Source organism: Pteropus medius, unplaced genomic scaffold (genome assembly GCF_902729225.1).
Source record: "Pteropus medius unplaced genomic scaffold, Ma_sr-lr_union100, whole genome shotgun sequence".
Lineage (NCBI taxonomy): Eukaryota > Metazoa > Chordata > Mammalia > Chiroptera > Pteropodidae > Pteropus > Pteropus medius.
The window spans coordinates 7,961,462-7,982,651 of record NW_024351543.1 but is presented as its reverse complement, the minus strand read 5'-3'; the positions used below and the strand labels follow the sequence as shown (position 1 = coordinate 7,982,651).

The 21,190-nt window shown below is 51.6% G+C and overlaps 1 protein-coding gene across 1 annotated transcript in view; it reads left to right on the top strand.

The window, feature by feature from the left end:
* Positions 1-4,409: 4,409 nt before the first annotated feature.
* Positions 4,410-21,190, top strand: part of ADCY5 (adenylate cyclase 5) — a 136,109-nt gene continuing 119,328 nt past the window's right edge. The window contains exon 1 of the mRNA XM_039843212.1: positions 4,410-5,537. Within this exon, the coding sequence (XP_039699146.1) occupies positions 4,410-5,537 (1,128 nt within the window). The remainder of the gene's footprint in view (positions 5,538-21,190) is intronic.

Sequence of the window (21,190 nt, the reverse complement as noted above, 5' to 3'; positions counted from 1 at the left end):
TCACAGAGGTGCTATAAATTAGTGTGTGTGTGGTGAGGGGGGAGAGGGTAATCTCTGCAGAGGAGTAAAGTACAGTTCAGGGTGGGACCAATGATGTGGGGAAGTGGTGAACAGTGAAAGCTAGCGTGGTAGGAAAATGCTCTTTTGTAGACAGTTTTCAGTAGAGTGTGTGACATCCATGATCAGATGGGACAAAGTGGAGGACAGATTAGAGGACAAGGAGGGAGAAGGAGGGAGAGTTGGTGATTGCCCAGGAAAGGAGGAGGGAAAGACCTGGATACAGGTAGTAGCCAGAGAACTTGGAAGAAGGGACAGATGTAAAAGGACAAGGGCAAAGAGGCAGGATTCTGGAAACTGGATAGGAGGGGAGGAGGGATCAGGGAGTTTGAGGGAATGGTAAGTCCATCAGTGGAGAGAAAACAAAGGGAGGAGCAAGCTTGTTGGGAGATGGCCTTAGTTTCAGAAAAATTGAATCTGGGGAGGTGGTTGGTACCAAGGAGCATCCATGGTGAGCTCTCCAGTGGACAGGGGAAGCTTGGAACTGGGAAGGGAGTCATGGGCTGAAGATACAGATTTCAGAAATAACCTAGAGAAAAAAAATGTGTTTATCTTGACCCAGCAATTCTACTTAGGAATCCCTCTTAAGGATATAATTAGAGATGTGTGTGAAGATATAGCTACAAAAATGCTGTTTATAACAGTAAAAGAGTGGAAATTTTTTATAAACTGCTATGACAGTGAGAAATGTCCAACAGTAGGGGATTGGTTAAATAAAATATGCTATATTCATGCAATGGAATTCCATTCAGACAATAAAACAGATTGTAGATGAATGCTTCACTGACTTGAAAAAACGTCCACAATTTTTGCTAAGTAGAAAAAAACAGATTCTAAAACTGCTAGTAGAGTAATAGTCCCATTTTTTGTTTAAGAAAAAAATTGAGATGCCAATGATTCTAGGTGGTATGATTGATTATAAATGTGTTTTTCCCTTTTTGGTTTTTCAACATTTAATCATACATGGTTTTTATTATATGCTAATGGTTATTGTAAAAATTTGAATAAATTAAAGGGAATGACCTAGAGAGAGCTCACCTGTCTATGCAATTGCCCGTCCTGAGTGTCCCTCCTCCAAATATCATATTTGCTACATGACTACACGGTAGGGTACAAGCAACAGGCTGAACTTAGATTCCATTCTGCTACCAGTTGTGGGCCTTGGGCAACCTTTTTGATTCTAAGTCTCAGTTTTCTCATCTTTATAGTGGGGAAAATAACATCTTCCTCAAAACGGCTATATGACTATAAAATATTTACAGACATGTGTAGTATTTGCTTAATAAATATTAGTCCATCTTCCCTTTCTTCTTACTCATCATCTTTCCCTGTTAGCCCCAGATTCGACCTCCAGAATCTTTGGCCTTCACAGTTGGAATTAATGCCTCTTCCCTCTGAACCCCTTAACTGCTTCGTTTAGACATCTGTTGAACACTGACTGAATTGTACACTGAACTGGAGTTTGTGGCTAACTGGTCTCCCTCCTGACTGTAGCCAGAGCTGGGTCACCTTTCTATCCCTGTAGCATCTAGCACAGTGCTTTGCATATATGGGTGCTATATAAAAGTTCGTTGACTAAATTCATGGTGCTTTTCATAACTTAGCTAATCATGGATTACTCAAAGGCTGGAATACTCAAGGGTTAGTTTTTTCAGATCTCTTGGAATTTTTCTCCTCCAAATTTGTAACTCTGGCAGAGTTTATCTTCCAATCTGCAAGAATATGACTGGCATAAAGTGAAAGGGAAGCTCACTCAGACCCCTAAGCTCCTGTCAGAGGTCAGCAGAGAGAACTGGAGGATGAAGACAGTAAAGTGAAGTTTGTTTCTTCCTCCCGTGGGTAGTGGTGTGCTTCCTTCACCCTCAGTGTTTACACAGCCAGAACTTCCAGCAGGACAGCTAGGGGCAAGGGGAATTGGGTAGGCAGTTCACTCCACAGGCCCAGGTCCTCTTTGACCCATAGTAAAGTCCTTCTCTCTCCACTTCTGCCTCTTTGTTGCTGGCGCTGTGCAACAGTAACTGGTCATTCTCTGTCTGCCCCCCAATCCCCGGCCTCCTTCAAGCCGAGGTTCCCCTTTGCTCTAGAGCATTCTTCCCGATAACACCTTGCTGAGTAGGGAGGCAGCATGGAGCTGATGAAAGATCTTTTGGTTGCAAGTTAGGAGACCTGTGTGAACCATGGTAAATTGATTAACCTCTCCGAACCTCAGTTTCCACATCTATAAACTGGGAATAATCACGCAGGCCCTGTCCTCTGTCACATCCCAGGGTTATTGAGGGGATTCAAATGAGATTTTTTTTTTTAAAACATGAACTGGCTAGAAAAGCTCTTCATAAACGCCAGGTGTTCCTAGTGTTGTCGGTGGGGCTCCGGCTCGGTAACTACCCACCAAAGCGGTCCAGTCCGCCCCGCCCTGGCTGCATTGGCCTCACCCACTGCATCTCCATCTTTTCCGTCATTTTCTTTCCGCACGTCAGAGATTCTCAGTCTCTCCATCTCCCCCGTTCATTTCCGTGTCTGGTTCTCGGGCCCCTCTGTACCCTCCAGGGGCTGTGGTCTCTGGCTCCCTGTGGCAGTCGCTGCCAGGGTGCCCCCCGCCTTGTGCGCCCTCCTTTGGCACAGCCGCCAGGCCACGGAATCGCCCAATAACAGCGCCGGACTCAAGTCTGACAGCTCAGGAAGCGGCCAATCGAGCCGGGCCAGAGAAGGGGGGCGCAGTGCTGGGCTGAAGTTAGGTTGAATGGGGGGAGGGGATTAAAAAGAGGATACCTAAAGGGGAACTAGGACTAAGGTAAAAAAACCCAAATAGGGGGCGGGGGAGGGCCGTACGCGGCCCAGGCCAGGCGAAGGGACCGCGGGCTGGACGCAGCTCCAGACACCAGCGAGGGAGGGGGCGCGATGAGAATTTGAGGTGAGGAAGAGGAGCTGCGACCCTGCGGCCCCAGGAGGCTCGCTCGAGGATGCCCGCGGGGCGCCGGGGCCGCGGCCAGGCCAGGGGCGGAGGCGGCAGCAAGCCGTTGTGAGCCGAGGCCGGAGCGGCGCGGGGGGCGGGGAGGCGGCGGGAGGAGGGGATGCGGAGGGCGCTCCCGCGGCGGCGGCGGCGGCGGCGGCAAGCGGGCGAGAAGGGAGGAGCGGCGCGAGCGGCCGGAGCGGCGCAGGGCCCGAGGCGTGCATGGCGCGTCCTGAGACCGGCTCCCGCGGGCCCCTCAGGAGCGTCCCAGGGGCGCAGCTGCCCTTGGGGGGGCCCCTGTCCGTCGGCTGCATCTGAGCCCCGCCCTTCGGTCTCTGGATGCCGTGCTCCCCGGGAGAAGCCTGCCTGCGTTGGGGCAGAAAGGCGGCGGCGCTGCGCCGGATTCCGCCCTCCGCCTAGTCCTTCTGCGCCCGGCCGCGGTGGGCCCGCAGCCGGCGGCGAGGAGCCTGGGGCTTGCGGAGCCGGCGCGACAGCCCTCCTGGATCGGCGGGTCCGGGCCAGCCCCGCTCCGTTTTGGAGGAAGCGGGAGGCGAGAGGGGAAGGGCCGCGCCGCAGGAGCCGGTCCTCGCCCCCGCCCCCTGTGCGGACGCGCTGAAGGCTTGGCTGGGCTTTCGCGGGGGCCACGCTCCCACTCTCGCCGCGGGAGGTGGGGGATGCGGACGACGGCCCCCCTGGGCTCCAGGACCCACCCCCCCAAGGCTGCGGAGCTATTGCTCCGCCTGCCGCCCCCTCCCCCGTCCTCTCCACCCCCCCATCCCACCTCCCCACCCCTCGTAAGAAAATAATGCTGGCTGGCGCTCGCACCTTCCAGTCGCTCCCAGTCCGCCGCGAGGAAAGGGCACCCGCTCGGTGTCCACACCGGGACCCCTGCCGAGTCGCCCTAGCTGCCGCCTCGCCGCGTGTGCCGCTGGGCTCCGCTAAGGCATAATCTGCGAGCGCCGCTCTCGGGCATTGCCAGACCCGGGGAGGCGCCTCCTGCAAGGACACCTCTCCGTCCCGCCTCGTCCGCAACTCCGGTCCTCGTAGTGCTCGACGCGAGCCAGGAGTCCGGACGTCCCTCTGCGCGCGGCGCAGCAGCTCGACCCGTCAGTCCCCCGCTGCCCCAGCTCGGAGCCAACTCCATCTAGGACCTGGGACTCCTGACACGGATTCTGAGCCACTTCTCACCTCGGGGCTGTGCCTGCCTCCCCGCTCGCCCTCCTGCTGCCCTCTTTCTCCGCTCAGGACGGGGGTGCCAAGATGCCCCGCTGCCGCGCAGGGCCCCGGGCCGCCCCCGACGTGTGACCCCAGCTTGGTCCCCCTGCTCGGCCGTCCGCCCTCCCCTTGGAGACCCCCGGCCCGGCCTCCGGGGGAGGAGGAAGACGACGAGGCCGAGGGGGGGATGTCCGGCTCCAAAAGCGTGAGCCCCCCGGGCTACGCGGCGCAGACAGCCGCGGCGCCAGCGTCCCGGGGAGGCCCGGAACACCGCTCCGCGTGGGGAGAGGCCGATGCCCGCGCCAATGGCTACCCCCACGCCCCCGGCGGTTCGGCCCGCGGCTCCACCAAGAGACCCGGGGGGGCGGTGACCCCGCAGCAGCAGCAGCGCCTGGCCAGCCGCTGGCGCAGCGACGACGACGACGACCCTCCGCTGAGTGGCGACGACCCCTTGGCCGGGGGCTTTGGCTTCAGCTTCCGCTCTAAGTCAGCCTGGCAGGAGCGCGGCGGCGACGACTGCGGACGCGGCAGCCGCCGGCAGCGGCGGGGCGCGGCTGGCGGGGGCAGCACCCGGGCGCCCCCTGCGGGCGGCGGTGGCGGCTCGGCGGCCGCAGCGGCCGCAGCCGGCGGGACCGAGGTGCGCCCCCGCTCGGTGGAGCTGGGCCTGGAGGAGCGGCGGGGCAAGGGCCGCGGGGTCGACGAGCTGGAGGCCGGCGCCGTCGAGGGCGACGGGAGCTCCGGCGATGGCGGCAGCTTGGCGGGCTCGGGCGCGGGCCCCGGCCCGGTGCTGTCGCTGGGCGCCTGCTGCCTGGCACTGCTGCAGATATTCCGCTCCAAGAAGTTCCCGTCGGACAAGCTGGAGCGGCTGTACCAGCGCTACTTCTTCCGTCTGAACCAGAGCAGCCTGACCATGCTCATGGCCGTGCTAGTGCTCGTGTGCCTCGTCATGTTGGCCTTCCACGCGGCGCGGCCTCCGCTCCAGCTGCCCTACCTGGGCGTGCTGGCGGCCGCCGTGGGCGTGATCCTCGTCATGGCCGTGCTCTGCAACCGCGCCGCCTTTCACCAAGACCACATGGGCCTGGCCTGCTACGCGCTCATCGCGGTGGTGCTGGCCGTCCAGGTGGTGGGCCTGCTGCTGCCCCAGCCACGAAGCGCCTCCGAGGGCATCTGGTGGACGGTGTTCTTCATCTACACCATCTACACACTGCTACCCGTGCGCATGCGGGCCGCAGTACTCAGCGGGGTGCTCCTGTCTGCCCTCCACCTGGCCATCGCCCTGCGAACCAACGCCCAGGACCAGTTCCTGCTCAAACAGGTAGGGACTCACCTGGCCACAGGGGTTGGATTGTGGGGCAGGCAAGCCTTGGCCTGACTCCAAAGAGAGGCGGCCCGCCCTCCCTCTTAAAGTGGTGAAAAGAGGCAGAGAGACATGGCTGTGCCAGTTGCAGTGGTGTCTTTGAGTCTCTTAACCCACTCTGAGCCCTAGCATCTTTATTTACTGAAAGAGCGCCCTTGCATTATATGTTATGCTCCTGGCCCCTTAGAAAACATGCACTAAACCGTAGCCATTATTGTGGGGATGAGAAAGAGCAAGGAGGGTTGGAACAAAAATTGTGTGGAAAGGCCCCCTTCTCTTTCCGTGCTTCCATCCATGTGTTTAAAAGGCCCATGACAAAAGTGACTGGACCCTGTAGCAGCTTCTTCTTGAGAGTCACTGCTGGTTTGTTAACCAAGTCCTGGATAGAGCTCTGGAAAGGGGAGACCCTGGGTGGCCCTTACCCAGTCTTAAGGTGAAGAGAGGTTAACCCTGACACCAGGAGTTTGGGAGCTGAAGCTATCTCTGAATTGAGGGAGGACCACCAAGTTTGTTTCATTCTACAAAAGTGCCCCAAACTGAAAGCTGCCCTCTGCAAAGGTAGGAAGGAGCCTCTGAAGCGTGTGTGGTGGCAGTCCCCTTCCTGGCTTGAGCAGAAAACTGGTGCTGGCCTTTGTGACCCCTTCACGTGGGTGCTCTTGGTTCTTGCTTTTGGTGGGGGCTTTTTATTCCTTGATGGGACTGGTTGGGTGAACCTAGAATGGTGTTCTCAGGAGGAAATAAAACTTTTAACAGGTGACTCCACCGAAGGTTTCTGGGAAAGGGGTGAGACTAGCTCCTCTGACAAGCACACTTTCTTCCTTTAACAGTCCTCTTGTCTGTGACTCCATGGACCTCATCCATTGACCATTGCTGAGCCCTCCGGTTTGCATGTAGCTCCACTGGAAGAGAGTCAAGTGGGCCCTTGCTGCAGGCTTGTCTTTTGACCATGGGCTCCATTGCACCCTTCTGTGGGCATTTGCCTCCTCTGTAGAACTTCTTAACTGTATTCCATTGTCATCGCCTTTCTCCTTTCCGCCTCTAATGCCTTTCTTAGACTTTGAGCCGGTTGAGGATGACCTCTTTCTTGGGGGAGCTCTTCTCTGCTTCCTGACTACTCTCATACAGGGAATAGCACCAGTGTGCATTTCAGGGCTCTGGGCTCTAGCTGCACCTCCAAGGTGCTATGGTTGGGAAGGAGGGGACCCGTGACTCCAGGCTCCTTTTCTAGAGAATGAGAAGATTGTGTACGCCACTTCCAGTTCCAACCTCCTGTACCAAACCTCACCTCCTACAAGGAGCCCTCTCCTTCCATTCCAGACATATTGGCCTTTCCCTCTACTGCATGGTAAGAATGGAGTCAGGGCCATACAGTGGAGCACTTACTAATTCTCCAGGGTCCACTGGTTTTGCTCCCCGTTCAATGTGAGCCCTTGGGACTCAGGAATTCTGAATTATACTTGTTTTTCCTCCTGTACCCTCTCTCTCTCTCTTGTGTAGCACAGCGCAGGGTACTTAATAGGGATTTAATAACTGTTACCAATTTAGTTGGGTTCCAATGAGTGGAGTAGGTGGGGTTGTTGATGCTGAGAAAGTTTTTCTGATCTGGGATCAGAAAAAAAAAATCTTTAGAGATCAGCTTTGAATTTGAGAGAGAAACCTATTGAGAGGTGGTGGTTAAAAAAAGTTAACTGCTATTGTTAGTGCTAATAAAGGCTTCAGCTCTTTCCACCTGAGGATCCTCACACTCACATGGGTGTTATTTCTTTGGGGGTTGTTCCTGGCTTGGGTGGGTGGGAAGGACATGTCATCAACACAGAGCAGCAGAGATTTCCAGAATGGTTCAGGATATCTTCTAAACCAGACTTGGAACACAGGGTCTGATTACAGCCCTAGCAATCCTACATGTATGATTTCAGGAGGCTGGAGTCAGATCCCAGGAAAGGATTTCTGAACCCGGGGTACTCCAGCTCCATCTTAGCATGAAAATGCCATTGCAGCAACAGTGTCTGTCTGACTTCCCCTTCTAGTTTCTCAGGCAATTCCCACTACTCTCCCCACCTCCACCAGCCCCCAACCCCCAGCTTCTTTTACCCGCTTTGTTTGGCTGTAGGCTTTTGGGTAGATTTACACTTAACTTCTCAAGATCTCTGTTGAGTACAGCAAAGCTTGTTAGGAATGATCTATGACAAGGGAATGCAAACATTGTTTCTATTTGGCTTCAGAAAAAACTGTCTTTTTTGTTTGTATTTGATTAACCTTTCTGATTATGTCTGATATAAAATTTGTATTTCTCGAGCAAATCCTGCTGGATGGTGGGGAAATATTAGTGTGACAGGCTAGCATTAACGTCTAGGTTACCTCAGAGCAGCAGGCATTTGTGGATGACTTGGATTAGATACTTGTTCTTTTCTTTGATGAAGATACAGGTCCAGGGAAATGGGGCAGCAGTGCATAGTTTCTAATGTTGGGGCTTTGGGAAATCCCCTCCTCAGGCACATAGTAGGTCCTCAGGAAACTTTATTGGCATTTCTTCACTTCTCCTCCTGTGAGACTGTCCCCTTCGCTCCCATGGCTCAGGTCCTTAATGTCAGTATCTGACCTGGGTACTTTACTCTTCTCCAGTCTCTCTTATGTTTGGAGCTCTGCCTTTTGCTCCAATTAGGAGAAGAAACATTTGGTTTCTCAACCAGTACCTTCTGATGGTTTTTACTCAAGAGAGAACAGAGAGGCAAGGTGGGGCAATCCTCTTTGGGGGATGATGTTTCTTCCTTTAGTGACTTCTCTGGCTCTAGCTCTTCTCCCGGTCTCTGCTCCCCTCCCCCTCTGCTCTTTCTCTCTCACTTCCTTTCTCTCCCCTCCCTCTCCAGTCCCCTGTTGCTCTCTGCCCACCTCTCCTCTCCTCTCCTCTGCGTGCCTGCCTGCTCTGCTTCCCCATCTCTTACTCCCCATCTGCAGCCTCTCAGCGTCTCCTTCTGTGCTCTTGTCTCACTGTCATCTCCTCAGTGGGGTACAGTAGGAGCGTCACTGGGTTGTTTTTTTCTCCTTCTTGCCTGTTACAAGTCCCTATGCTACACCCATACCATAAATAACACTTGAGCATCTGCCAAACACATTCCTCACTTGTGTTAATAGGCTGCGATGATGCCGGAGCCTGTTGCCATGGCAACCTCATTTTTGTTTGACTGTATCCCACTCTGCTACATAAAGCCTCTGCCTGCGCTCACACACAAACAAGCACGCTCACACAACTATTACATGTGCTTAGCTATTAAAAATTATTTTGGAGAAAAATCTGACGGCAGATTAATCTCATTTGGCCAAGGAGATTAGCATCTTTGTTGTCCAGTGTTACTGTAGGAGGTGATAATGGATGGAAGAGCTCTTTGAAAAGTAGAGAGTTCTGTTCAATGTGGGGTATTATTCTGCAGCCACATTAAACCTATCTGATGTAGTTTCTGAGGAGGTGATCGTGTACCCATGTGAGTCCTCGTGAGCCTGGGAGGGCTGTTAGAGGTCGCCCTTGCAGTGTGGACAACCCATCCCCCACCCAACCTATCTTCAGCTTCTTCCTCTCTTTCCCTCTAACCCTATTGGCGAATCTCAGTGATTTCCTGTATTTCATCCTTGTGCCTGTTTGAACCCGCAATTGTCACCAGTTGTTCCAGATATCAGAAAGACACAGGCGCTGTGTGGGTGATGTTCTGTGACTGTGAGCACGTGTGAGTGTCTGTAGCCAGGAGACTGGGGATGGGAGGGGGTGGGGACCGACTGCTGTGGCTGCCAACGGGCGGGTGCATGAGTACGTGTGTGTGCGTGTGCGCACGTGTGTATCTGTCATGTGGGCTGACTCCAGTGTGTGTATGTGCATTCATATGTGTGTGTGTCTGTCTGTCTTGTAGGCTGGCCCGGGTGATGGAGGTGAGCCCACGGAATCCTTTGTGTTGACTTTGAAAGGAGATCATTGCAGTTCTGTCCTGTTTATTACTTAGCTGGTGGCTGGCTTCCTTTAGCCATTTGCCTTACTGATTCTGGGCCTTGATAGCCCTTCTGATCTTGACCTCTGGCTCCTCAGGGCAGTACCCTGGATATACACGCCTCCCTTTCCATAATGAGACTGGGAGCTAGGCTTGAGTGGTTAGTTCCCTTGACCCTTCCCCTTCTTGCTACTCACACACTTAGCCACCCAGTGAGCCCCACTGAAAAGCTGCTTCCTCACTCTGGAACTTGGCCCAGAGGCCTGTCTGGTGTGTCACTGTGGCTGTCTCTTATGCGCTGCTGGCAGCCACTGCCTCACTAACTGCCCGGGTGGTGTGGAGGAGGACACACTTCCATTACAACGGCTGGGAACTGGAATCGCCTGCCACCAATTACTTCCGCCAGCACCCGCTTTTCTAGACCAGAGAAATCTGGCCTTAGCGAACTCCAGCAGCACAGCAGCCTGGGGTGGGGAGTTGGCACTGCGGTTAGAGCTGAGGAGGGTCTGTTCCTCTTGCCTTAAGGCTAGTTGTATTTACCAATTATTTTTGCTACTTGTTTTCGATTATGTTGCCTCCTCTATGCAGTGGGAAGGGTGTGCTTGGAGGGGAGCAGAAGCCTCTGAGGGAGGGGGCTGAACGGGGGTCTTCTAGAGAGAGGGTTGTTTTCTAAATCCTAGGAGTGCTTCGATTCCTGAGGGGAGGACTTCAGGAATGGCAGAGCCCCAACCCAGGAGCAGACTGATCGATCAGCTGCTGTATTTGCAGGAATGTCCACTGTTAATAATTCAATCTAAGTTTTGATCTGGAGCAAGAGCATGAGGTCTGTGTGCTGTGGAACATAGAACAGTGTGCTCACGTTCTTCTATAAAGAGAACAGGGACGAGATGTCTTAAACCCTGTCACAGAAATCTGCCCAGCCTCACAGAAGAGTTTTAAAAATCAGCTTAAAAGACTTGGACAGAAGCTTTCCTGTGCGAATGGGCCCTGGCCAAGAATCACTCTGTCAGAGGGTGCACTGGCAGCAGTAGCAGGGCTCTGGCCTGTGCTGGACCCGGCCTCCTCTTCAACTCCCACCTGGATCCCAGCAGGATGTGGAGTGGGTGTTGGGGGAAGGAGGACCCACCCCAGGTGGGAGCCTCCCTGTTATTCTGCCAGCCTCTTGCTGGGTGACTTGCAGTCATGGCTGCCCACTCGGCACCTCAGTTAACTTTTTCTGTAGTGAGTCCAGATCATGGTCATTTACTTCCCTGGAGGAGAGCTGGCATTGGGAATGGAAACAGTTTGCTCCAGGAGCTTTGATAGGGGCCCGTAAATCCCCTGGGTACAGTTACATAAGTTATGTTTTAGCATATGCATATCCTTTTTTCATCCATGCTTATCAGATGGGGGTAGCTAGCTAATGGAGGTCAGGATCAGCATTTAGTTTCTCTCCCAAATGTAAAACTACATGAAGACAATCGGAAAGCCCTGCTTCCCCCTCCTCCTTTTCTCAAGGCAATGTCCACATGCAAGACAGGGAAGATTTCTCTTTACAACATTGTGAACAAAATCTGGGGGTTTCTTGTTATGGACCATGAGCTTAATGTGAGCCTGCATCTGGGCTGGCTGTTAGGAAAGACCAATGGGGTCTTGGTTAGGTTTTCAGGCATATCCAGTTTATAGGAGGATGGAAGCCCCTCTGAAATACTCTGCTTGATTCTAGAATTTAGAGGAAAGTGTCCAGTTTGGTGGGGGTACTGGAAACCTTGACTTCTGAGAGAATATTTGAAAGAATGAGGGATATTTAGCTGGGAGGAGAGCAGACTGTAGTCAGGTAAGAAAATCTAAAGAGACCATCTAGGCATTATGGCTGGATCCTTGTTTTCAGGTATAAGAAAGAGAACTAAATTTATTTTCAGTTGCTCCCAAGGGCAGGCAGGGTTGGGGGAAATGGGTGGGAATAGTTGACAGATTTCAGCTCCAGGTAGGAGATACCTTTCTAGCTGTCGAGGTTGCAGCCACCAAACCCGATACCTCCTGGGGTAGCCAGCTGTGTCAGTGGAGGTGTTCAAGTGGAGACCGGATGGCCGTCTGCCAAGCTTGTTATCGAGGAAATGGAAGGTTCTTCTTCCAGAGGTCTGGGGATGAGACCCAGAACTGGATCTATTTTTGAACAGCTTGGATCTAGTGTTCAAAGCTCTCTGGTTGATCTTGATGACCAAGTCTTAGGTTTGGCACCACTGGCCCGGATAACCACTCAGGTCACACCCAATCCTAGAATCTTGTGGTTTAGTATCTCGCAACAGCATGGATGCCTTCTAAAGTCTTTTGGGGTGCCTTGTCATCATGCCCATCTCCCCTCATACCTCCTCCCAGCCATTCCCATCCCGCCTTCCTGTTTGAGACCAAGCGGTCTGTGGTTCACCGTTGGTGGTGGTAGTGTGGGTTCAGCAGAAAGATGGAACTCAGTTTGAGTCCTAGCTTATTCATTCATTTGTCTGGTAAGTAGATGTGAAAAACCTTGAGGGTACCTCGGGTCTAGAATGGACGGTATACAATGAGGAGATCCGGGGGTGGAGGAGTGAGGCTAGAGGTAGGGAATTAGGAGATGGTTTGAAGGAGGAAGAGTTGGAAGGAAAGGAAGGTGGAGGTTGGAGCTGTGAGTGTGGGCGGGGAGGGGAAAGCTTGGAAGTGGGGGCAGGGGCACTGTCTGGGAACAATGGGATATAGTCACAATAAAAGGGGGTAGACAAACAATACAAGGAGACAGTAGAGGCTTTATTCTTTAAGCCAGCCTCGTGGGTCAGCACATGAAGTCACCCCACCCCCACCCTACTCCCTCTTGCTCTGGGAGGGTTATGAGCTGCTGCTTCTGTGCTTGAGGCTTCTTGACCTCACACTTCAGTGCTGTCACCCCTCCCCTGAAGGGCTCCCCGGACTTTATCACACAGCTCACTGCAGTCCCAGCTAGCTTTTGGAAGGGGTCCTGAGGGACCTAGTGCCAACTTCAGAGCCTTGGCACATAGTAGGTACTCAATGAGGGTTTGTTTGAGTGAATGAATGGAGTGAATGGGTGGCAGAGTGGGTGGACAGCTGCATGCAGACTCTCGGCTGTGCCGAAGTGCCAGACCAACACCTCCACAGAAGGAAGCGATGTAGTCTGCTTGGAAGCCTATTTTCGTGGATTGTAATCCTAAACTCTGAGCAGGGCTTCCCAAATCCCTCCCGCTGCCATTTAAAACATGTGCCTTCCTGGAAACAGAGCTGTTGCCTGGCACCACAGATACTATATCACTTCACAGATTTTGAAAACCATTATTAAGTCATTCTTTCGCCTTCTCTTTATTCATTCAGACAACGACCATTTATTAGGTGCCTGTGTACCAGGCACTGTGCTAGGCCATGAGGGTTCCAAGATGATTCATCCTGGGTCCCAGCTCCCAGGACTGCCTTTAGCCCGGACTGTCCCACTGAGTGTCTTTTGGACAGATGTTAATAGAACTTGCACATACATACGTTTGGTTCTGTGTCAAATAAGTTAAGGAAATACTGGGTTAAAAACATACAGAATTCTTACTGTATGACTTTAAAGCTTTTAGTATGTTAATATGCACTAAAATTTTACAAGAGGGAAAGATTAAATGAAGTCCGTATCAAACATATTTGACTCCCAGAAGCAGTTTTTCAAGGAACATAATAGGGGACATCAGTGTTTGTTCGAACTCACTTTAGGACACACTGCTGCAGGGCTGGGATGAGCCTCGAAGTTTCTTAGGGTCCAGCCCTCTGCCTCTGGAGCAGGTCTAGGCAGAGTAGTCTAGACGAGGGTGTTTGGGGACTTTCCTCCCTCAGGAAGGAGATTGCCCAGCCTGCACTGGCTCGCTGCCTGTTTTAAAGTCTCATTCCACATCTTGGTCCAAAATCTTTTATGAAGTAAAATGACAGAGTTGGAAGGGGCCAGGGAGATGCTTTCTTTATCTAGTTTCAGTTTTTCTTGGGATTTTTCTGCTGTCATTAGACATTGGAGCAGGTTGGGCTTCTGTTTGATGACCTTTGATGGGTCTGGGGTCCATTGAATGTCTTTCTATAGCTTTTGCCTGAGGCACTGAGTGCATGACTGCCCGCAAGGAAGTAGCAATGGGCATTTCAGATCATCCTTCGTCCCCAAATTTTCTTTGTTTCCTTCCCATCCCTGCTTTTCAAAAGGAGGAAACTCAAAAAGGATATTTACTGCAAGACTGGCATTGGGCTAATCTCTTACATACATGACCTCATTCAATTTTAATATCGACCCTATGAAAAAGACATTTTTATCCCCATTTCAGGGCTGCAGAAACTGGGGTAAGAGAAGGTAAGCAACTTCCCCAAGGTCACACAGCTAGTGAGCATGGCAGGTGGTTCCATGCCTGCCCATATTCCCTGTATGTACTTTTCTACTCTTGCCAGCCAGACTTCCAGCCCTCAGCACCTGAGGGCTTTCTCTGGCCCCCAGTCCTTCTGTCTGCTCAAGGCGTTGGTCAGAAGTGCTGGGGAGTTACCACTGCCAGAGCAGCTCTCAACCAATGACTGTTGGGTGCTGATTTAAGATAAATACCCCAGCTAACTTTGCTCCTGGGTTGGGGGGGAGTCTAATTCCAAGACATGTGTTTTACGTTGGTTTCCAGGCCTGCAGAGGGCTTCAGTTCTGCTTGGTTATCCACGGTGGTAACAGGCTTGAAAACTTTTTTTTTTTTTTTAATCTCTTCCCTTCCTTGTTTTACCTCCCAGATAAACCACTTGTACTCAAATCCTTGCCTCAGGATCTTTTTCTGGGGTAAATCTACATTGAGAGTGGAGAAAGAGGCATTCTCACCCAGGTGTGACCCAAACACCAGGTGGGCTCCCTATCGGAGCAAAAATGCAGTAGGCACAGAACTCTGTGGCAGCCTCTAGCCCTAGTCCTGCCTTGGACCCTCACTCCCATTTGATAACCTGTTTGTCAGTAGTAGAGTGGTTGCTGGACTAGCAGAATGATGTGGAATTTTTGGAATTTTCACTTCTGAAAAAATGTGTGGCTTTTTGTCTCCTAGATAGTGGCTCAAATATCAGCCGAAGGACTCAAACACTTTTACATTGATTAGCATTTCATAGATGACAAAGGACTTTACTGGGTGTGATCTCATTTGCTTTTCGTGACAGCTCTGAGGAGGTGATGGGTTAAAGATGGGGGCAGACATTGGCTTTGCCGCCCTGGGCCCCAGGGGAAAACCCTGGTTATATGATCCTGGCTGAATTTCCTTACTCTCTCAGTCAGTTTCCTCTCTGTGAACTGGGGATAATAGGTTCCTGACTGACTTGCTGGGTGCTGATTTAAGATAAATACCCCAGCTAACCTTGGATCTGTTGTTGGGTAGCCCAAACAAGTTAATGCATGTGAGGGCACTGTTATAGATCTGTTGTGGATAGTGCTTTGGAGAAGGGGAAGCAGAGGTTCAGAGAGGTTGAGTGACCCCATTTATGTCACACAGCTAGTTAGCTAAGGAGCTGCATATAAATCCAGATCTCTGGCTCCAAATCCAGTGCTCTTTTCACAGTGGGCCCCGCCCTGGGTCTGCCCCATGGTGCCTGCAGAAGCTGGAGAAGGCACAGCTGCTCTCAAGCAGTCGTCTCAGTTTGGTTTTGGAATGCATGGTTTTTAATTTGTGATGGCCTTCCTTCCCTCATGATATCTGGCTCAGATGGGCATTAAATGACTTGTCATTTCCTGAGCCTGCAGAGATGCTACAAGGGAAAGCAGTGCTGAAGTTTGCAGGGGGCACCTGGGAGCAGATGTTTACCTCTAAAGAGCCCCCAAGTAGTTTTTATGGATACGTTAGTAGGGACTGAGACCTAGAAGAGGGTTCGGAAGTGACGCTAGGATAGCTTAGCTCTGGGGGGTGAGTCTGCCTTACATCCAGTCATGGCGGCATAAATGGAACAGGAGAGGGAAAGGAGGAGGCTGCCGGGGACACACAGGTTCACTTCTTGGTACATCCTGAAAGTCAGATGCATGGTCTTTCTGCCGAGTAGCATCCAGCAGATACGCAGTTTAGTGCTTACTAGCACGTTTCTAGGTTGTGTTTTAAACTGAGCTTCCCAGAACCATCAACCCCCTAAAAGGTACCCTAGACATCCTTTAGCTCTGCTTCAAGTCCACTTCTTTCCCTCTTACTTTTCTTGAGAAAACTAAAGGAAAATGAAACTCCTACCTGACTGCCAGTTTTTTTTTCTTTTTGTCCTGATCCAAAGATAACCTCAGAGTGGATAGGAAGGAACCCCTTTCAGGGTGCAAGCCACATCTCTCTGGATTTGTGAGATTTTATTTTCACGTTTTCCTTTGGGGATGGGAAAGCTGTGTATCTCTTCACTTAACATGCCCAAGTCTCCCTCCGGTTCTTCCTCTGGCCAAGTCCTTTTTCCTGAGGGATCCATCCGTTCCCCTAACTGGCTCCCAGTCAGCAGTATCTGCTGGGAAGTGCCTTGGCCCTGATATCTCAGCCGAAGAGGCTGCTAAGGGAGAGGAGCCACAGCTGCACCCCCAGTGATCAGGGTAGGCTTGTGGCCCTCCAGGGGCCCTGCCTTTGTAACTTCTGGTGCTGTGAACCTAAATTAGAAACATTTTCTTCTTCTGATCTCGTTGGGTTTATCTGTTGGTCTTTCTACTTGACTATCAGCCCTCTGAGGGCCGAAGACTTACCTGTTTAAATACCCAAATTTTTACTGAGTGTTACTGACTTTCTGATCCCTACTCTCCCAGCACTATGTGAGGAAGGCAGATGGTTCCCATCCTCAGGTTCCACAGGGAGTTTTGACTCCAGGAGGCAAGTTCAACTGTAAGAACAATAACCATGAACATAAATACACAAATTCCAAAAAATATTCTTCATTCTTTCCCAAGTGATCTCATGAAATAACAGTTCTTACAGGGTGTTATAAACTTCCTAACAGCTGATTGCCATGTATTACAGTGCATATGTCAGCCTCAGTGCTTTACCTTAAATGCTCAGGGCTGGGACTTAACTTTCTGGGTGAGTTAACCCCAAGTAACCCAACAGAGCTTAAGGTGTGGGAAGTGAAGGCACATGTAGGAGTTTTTACGTAACCCCGGAATCCATGCTTACCCGAGTGGGCCTGGGCATCAGCATTTTGTAATGCTCCCGGGGATGCTGATGTGTACCCGGGTCAAGAACTCCTGCCCTGAGCCTCCCTTCATCGGCAGAGGGATCATGTGGATGATGCTGAATCTGATTTATAGCTGTATTGAAAGGCAAGTTGTTTATATCGAAAGGGTTTATTGTGGTGATTCAGTAAAGAGTGATGACCACTAAAAATTATTGCAGGCGTGTAATAGGGGAAGAAAATTTGGTTGGTGGTTGGTGTATGAAATCTTGTCAGGCACGGCTGTGGTTCAGTATATTTATGTTGCTCTTATCACCAGCAATTAGCTCCAAACATGACTCGATAAATGGCTTAGTGCAGTGCTATAACTGCAAGAATATTTTAGAAAATGACAGCTACATCGTGTGCTCCACTGAGCTGTCTCAGCAGAGCAGCAAATCTTACTGGACATTCCTGACAGTCTGTTAGCTACAAACAAATGCCTATTGATCAGGGTTAACTCTTCCCTCTTCTCTTTTACGTGGCGTTTCACTTTTGAATGGCGAGAAATTGTACAAACACCTGCGGCCCCTTCCCACCTTTGGCAGTGTTCATAAGTCTGTGTGAGTCTCTCTCGGACTAGGGCATAAACTAGAACAGTGTAGTAGATGCTTAATAAATATCTGTTGGATGGTTGAATGAATTTGCTCAAAGTTACACAGCAGGTAAATAGCAATGTTAGTCTGGCACTATTGTCACTATTACTTTTTCTTTGACTCTTAAGTACATGAAACCAAGGGATCATACAGTTAGCGACTCCTCATAGGCATTTATTGTTATCGGCTTGCATGGCAAACACTAAGAGGGTAAGGAAAAGTGATGGAGATGGAGAAGTGGGGCTTGCACCCTGTGAGGATTTCCTGTCCACTTTCGGATCAAGGCAGGACACGTTAAGGATCATGCTGCAGCCCTTGTGCTCTGGGAGGACTGTGAGAAGCGCATGAAACTTGGGGTCCACCTGAGGACTCAGAAGATTGAGAAGCACCAGGTGCATGGGACTAAGGCCTGGCAAGCATCTCCATCCAGGACAGGAAGATGTCTTCGGGTTAAATCCTCTCCGAATGGCCACATGTGGATTACGATGTGGTCTTTTTTGGAAAGGGGTTATCTGGGGAGAGTTAATTTTGGATTCCGCTTTACATTTATTTTTAAAGTGGAATATTTCTCCAGCATTGGTGACAATGGCCTAGAAAAGCCAGTTAGTCACCATCTGACATCTCCATGTGAGGTGTTGCTGTTCCTGCTTTTCCCACCTGACCTTCATCCATGGGGCTGATTTAAAGATTTAAAGGTCTGTGAGCTTTTCCCTCTGAAGCCTCAGGGGTGATTTCACTGGTAAACAGATCTATGGGGGAGCTCCTTCTGGGTCTGAAGTGGTGTCCTCCGTGGGCGTGAGGGGTCTGCAGCCCCTGGAGGTGCTCTTCGCTTCTCTTGGAAGAAGCAGTGGCATCTAGGTGAGGCCTTTCCTTGCCACGTCCTGGTCTGTAAGGTTGGTTCCAGCCTGCCTTTCCCACAGTATTTTTGTTCTTTACTTTTGCTCTGTATTTTCTGGAAATAAAGGGGAAAATCACCCTAAAACTGAGCCTGGATTTAAAGAACAGACCTGGTTTCTCTTAAGGGAACGAAAAGGTGTGGAACGCTGCATCCCACTTCCCCAGGGGTCTCCTCTAGGTTCAGCTGTGGGGCAGGAAGGGGCTTTCGTTGGTGGATGCTGGAGGCTCTGCTGCGTGGAGGTGGGAGAAAGGAGAGGCCTGAGAGAGGCCCGGGAGAGAGTGTGGAAGGTGGCGCCGACCAGCACGTTTTGCTGAGAGTTGGGGAGAAGGGCCGAGCCTGGCCCTGGAGTGAAGTGTGGAGCATTTACTCACTGCAAGCTGAGCTGCCAACTCTGAGACTCCCACTGGTCTCCACGCCCCTATTGTAATTAGCCTACAAAGGACAACTCAGGCCTGGGGGCAGCGGGGCAGCAGGGCAGTGGGGCAGCGGGGCAGCAGGGCAGTTGCTGGGGCAGGCAGGTGGGAGGACCCAGTTGCAGTTGGGTGCGGGATGGGGTGGCGTGATTTCTTCCCTAGTGAAGAGTGCAGAAGGCAGAGCCTTGGACACTGTGACGTGCCCACACGCTCCCACTTGCTGCTGCCCCCTTGTCCGGTCCCACCCTTCTTAGGAAGGGGTAATCCGGTACCTCTCTCTGCCTCTGTTAATTAATTCAGAGTTTGTGTGAATTCTGACGTCTCCAGGCCCCTGGAGTGAAAAGCTTACAGGAAGCTACCTCATTGGCAGGTGGGGGCTGGAGGAGCCAGGTGTGGAGGGCTTTGTGATCTCCCTCCACCTCCATCTAGGGCTGGGGAGTGGCTGAGTGCAGGTACTCACTGGGGATCGGTGCGGGGGATTCCTTTTTTAATGCGGGGTCCCGTTTGGAGGTGTCCTGACAGCCTGCCTGGTGTGGGGTGGGCTGTCCTTGGGGAACAGAATCTCTGTTTCTTTTGCATACCAGCCTTTCCACTGTCCTGGTGAACCCCCAGAGCCCTGGGCATGGAGAAGAAAGAGGAAGCTTTGTATCCTTCCCCTTGGGGAATGTTCAGTCTGATGGAAATCTGCCTCTCTGAGATGCCCAGCCTAAAGATAGGACAATATTGCCAATTCCTACCATTTATGATGCACTTACCATGTGCCAGGCATAGCACTGAGCACTTACTAACTTATTTGATCCTCATAATCTCCCATTATATAGATATTACTATTTTTTTTTAGAACATTTTATAGATAAGAAAATTGAGACCCAGAGAAGGAAGTGGCTTGCACAATTAGAGAGTGGTATGGGGGTTGGGAGATGTGGTTCAGGGTTCACACTCTTAGCCAGTGCTCCAGCAGCTCCTAAACTTGTGTGCACAGTACGTCTCTTTGAAAATTTGATTCCTGGGCCCCATGTCAAGAGAATTTGATCCAATAAGTCTGGGGTAGGCCCTGGGAATCTGCACCTTAACTAGGCACCCCCATATTTGAGGCAGGTGCCCCAAGGACACAGTTCTACCCCATAGTGCCTTCCCAGGTGGAGAAAGGATTGAGATTGGTAGGGTCCTCCTTCCCCGAAGTGATGGGGAGTGCCAGGCCCCTGCAGAGACAGAAGTTTCTGTGTTAACTTGTGGGGCAGACTGGGGAAGGCAGAATGAGATGGTTAGACTGTGAGGGTAGGAGGGGACTTTCTGCTGAGCTTATGCCTGGTGGTTCTCAGGGGACAGAGCTGGAGGAGGCTGTTGGGGAGGCAAGGGAGAGGAGATGGAGAGACTAATGGGGGCTGCGGGGAGGAGTCAGGAGCTAGGAAGTGGCTTGGAGCAGAACATATGTCGATGGCCAGAGAGGAGACAGACTGGGATTTTCAGGTGACTTCAGGGACACCAGCTGTGATGCTGTGGTGCGTGACTGTAGGCACAGCAGTCCTGACAGAGAGATATCTGCCTCTGCCTCAGTTTCCTCATCCGTATAACACAGAGCAAATAACCTCTGAAGCTCCTTCTAGTGTGTAGATTCAAAGGTGCAGTGGGGTCAAATAAGAAAGGACTTCACTCTAGAGGCCTGGACGGGAGTGCTACGCAGACAAAGTGATACAACCCTGGGGTGTGGGGTGGACTGAGAGTCACACCGCCAAGGTGCATGCTTCTCAGACATTTCTTTCTTGTCTTAACCTTGGTCATGGGTCCCTGTGCATCATTTCTCCTGGTCCGTGTCCCTCCATCTTTTTGAATTCCACATGTCTGAAATAAAAAATCATCATCCCTAAATCAGTTTTATTTTCATCAGTGTCAATCCTCTCTTTGTCTGGGCACTGGTGTTAGATGTTTGTTGGACTGGATCGTTTAAGAGCTACCTACCCTGTGTTAGGCACTGGGAAGCCGAGGTGAGTGAGCCGCAGACCCTGTCCGTGAGCACAAACCTCCATTCTGAGCGCTTTAGTTATAAGAACTCATTTAGTTCCCACAACAGCACTGTGAGGTAAGCACTGCTGTTGTCACCCCCATTTTGCAGACAAGCACAGTGAGACAGGGCAGGTCGGGTAACGTGCCCCAGCTCACACAGTGAACCGGGCAGCCTGGCTCCAAATCGGGGCTCTACCTCCCGAATCCTATGGGTAGATGGGCGTCAGCCCCGCTGGGCACAGCGTGACGCCTGCAGCTTTAACAGCTGAAACCCAGCATGCCAGCTGTGCCAGGGAGGGAATGGGAAGAAGGTTTGTGGCAAAGGTGACACTGGCTAGTGGGTGGGACTAGGTTGGGAAGAGTGTAGATGTCTGGGCCGAGGCAGTTGGGCTTTTGGAGGTGACGGTGATCACTAGAAGGTCATTATGCAGGAGAGTGAGGGGATGTGTCCCCATCTGTGTAGAGAGGTGGCTCTAGTGTAGGGGTGCGGAGCTGGAGGGAGGAGCCTCCAGGGAGAGGGAGAGTCAGGGCTGAGTGTCCAAGGCTTGTGAAGAGGGTGGGGAAGGTT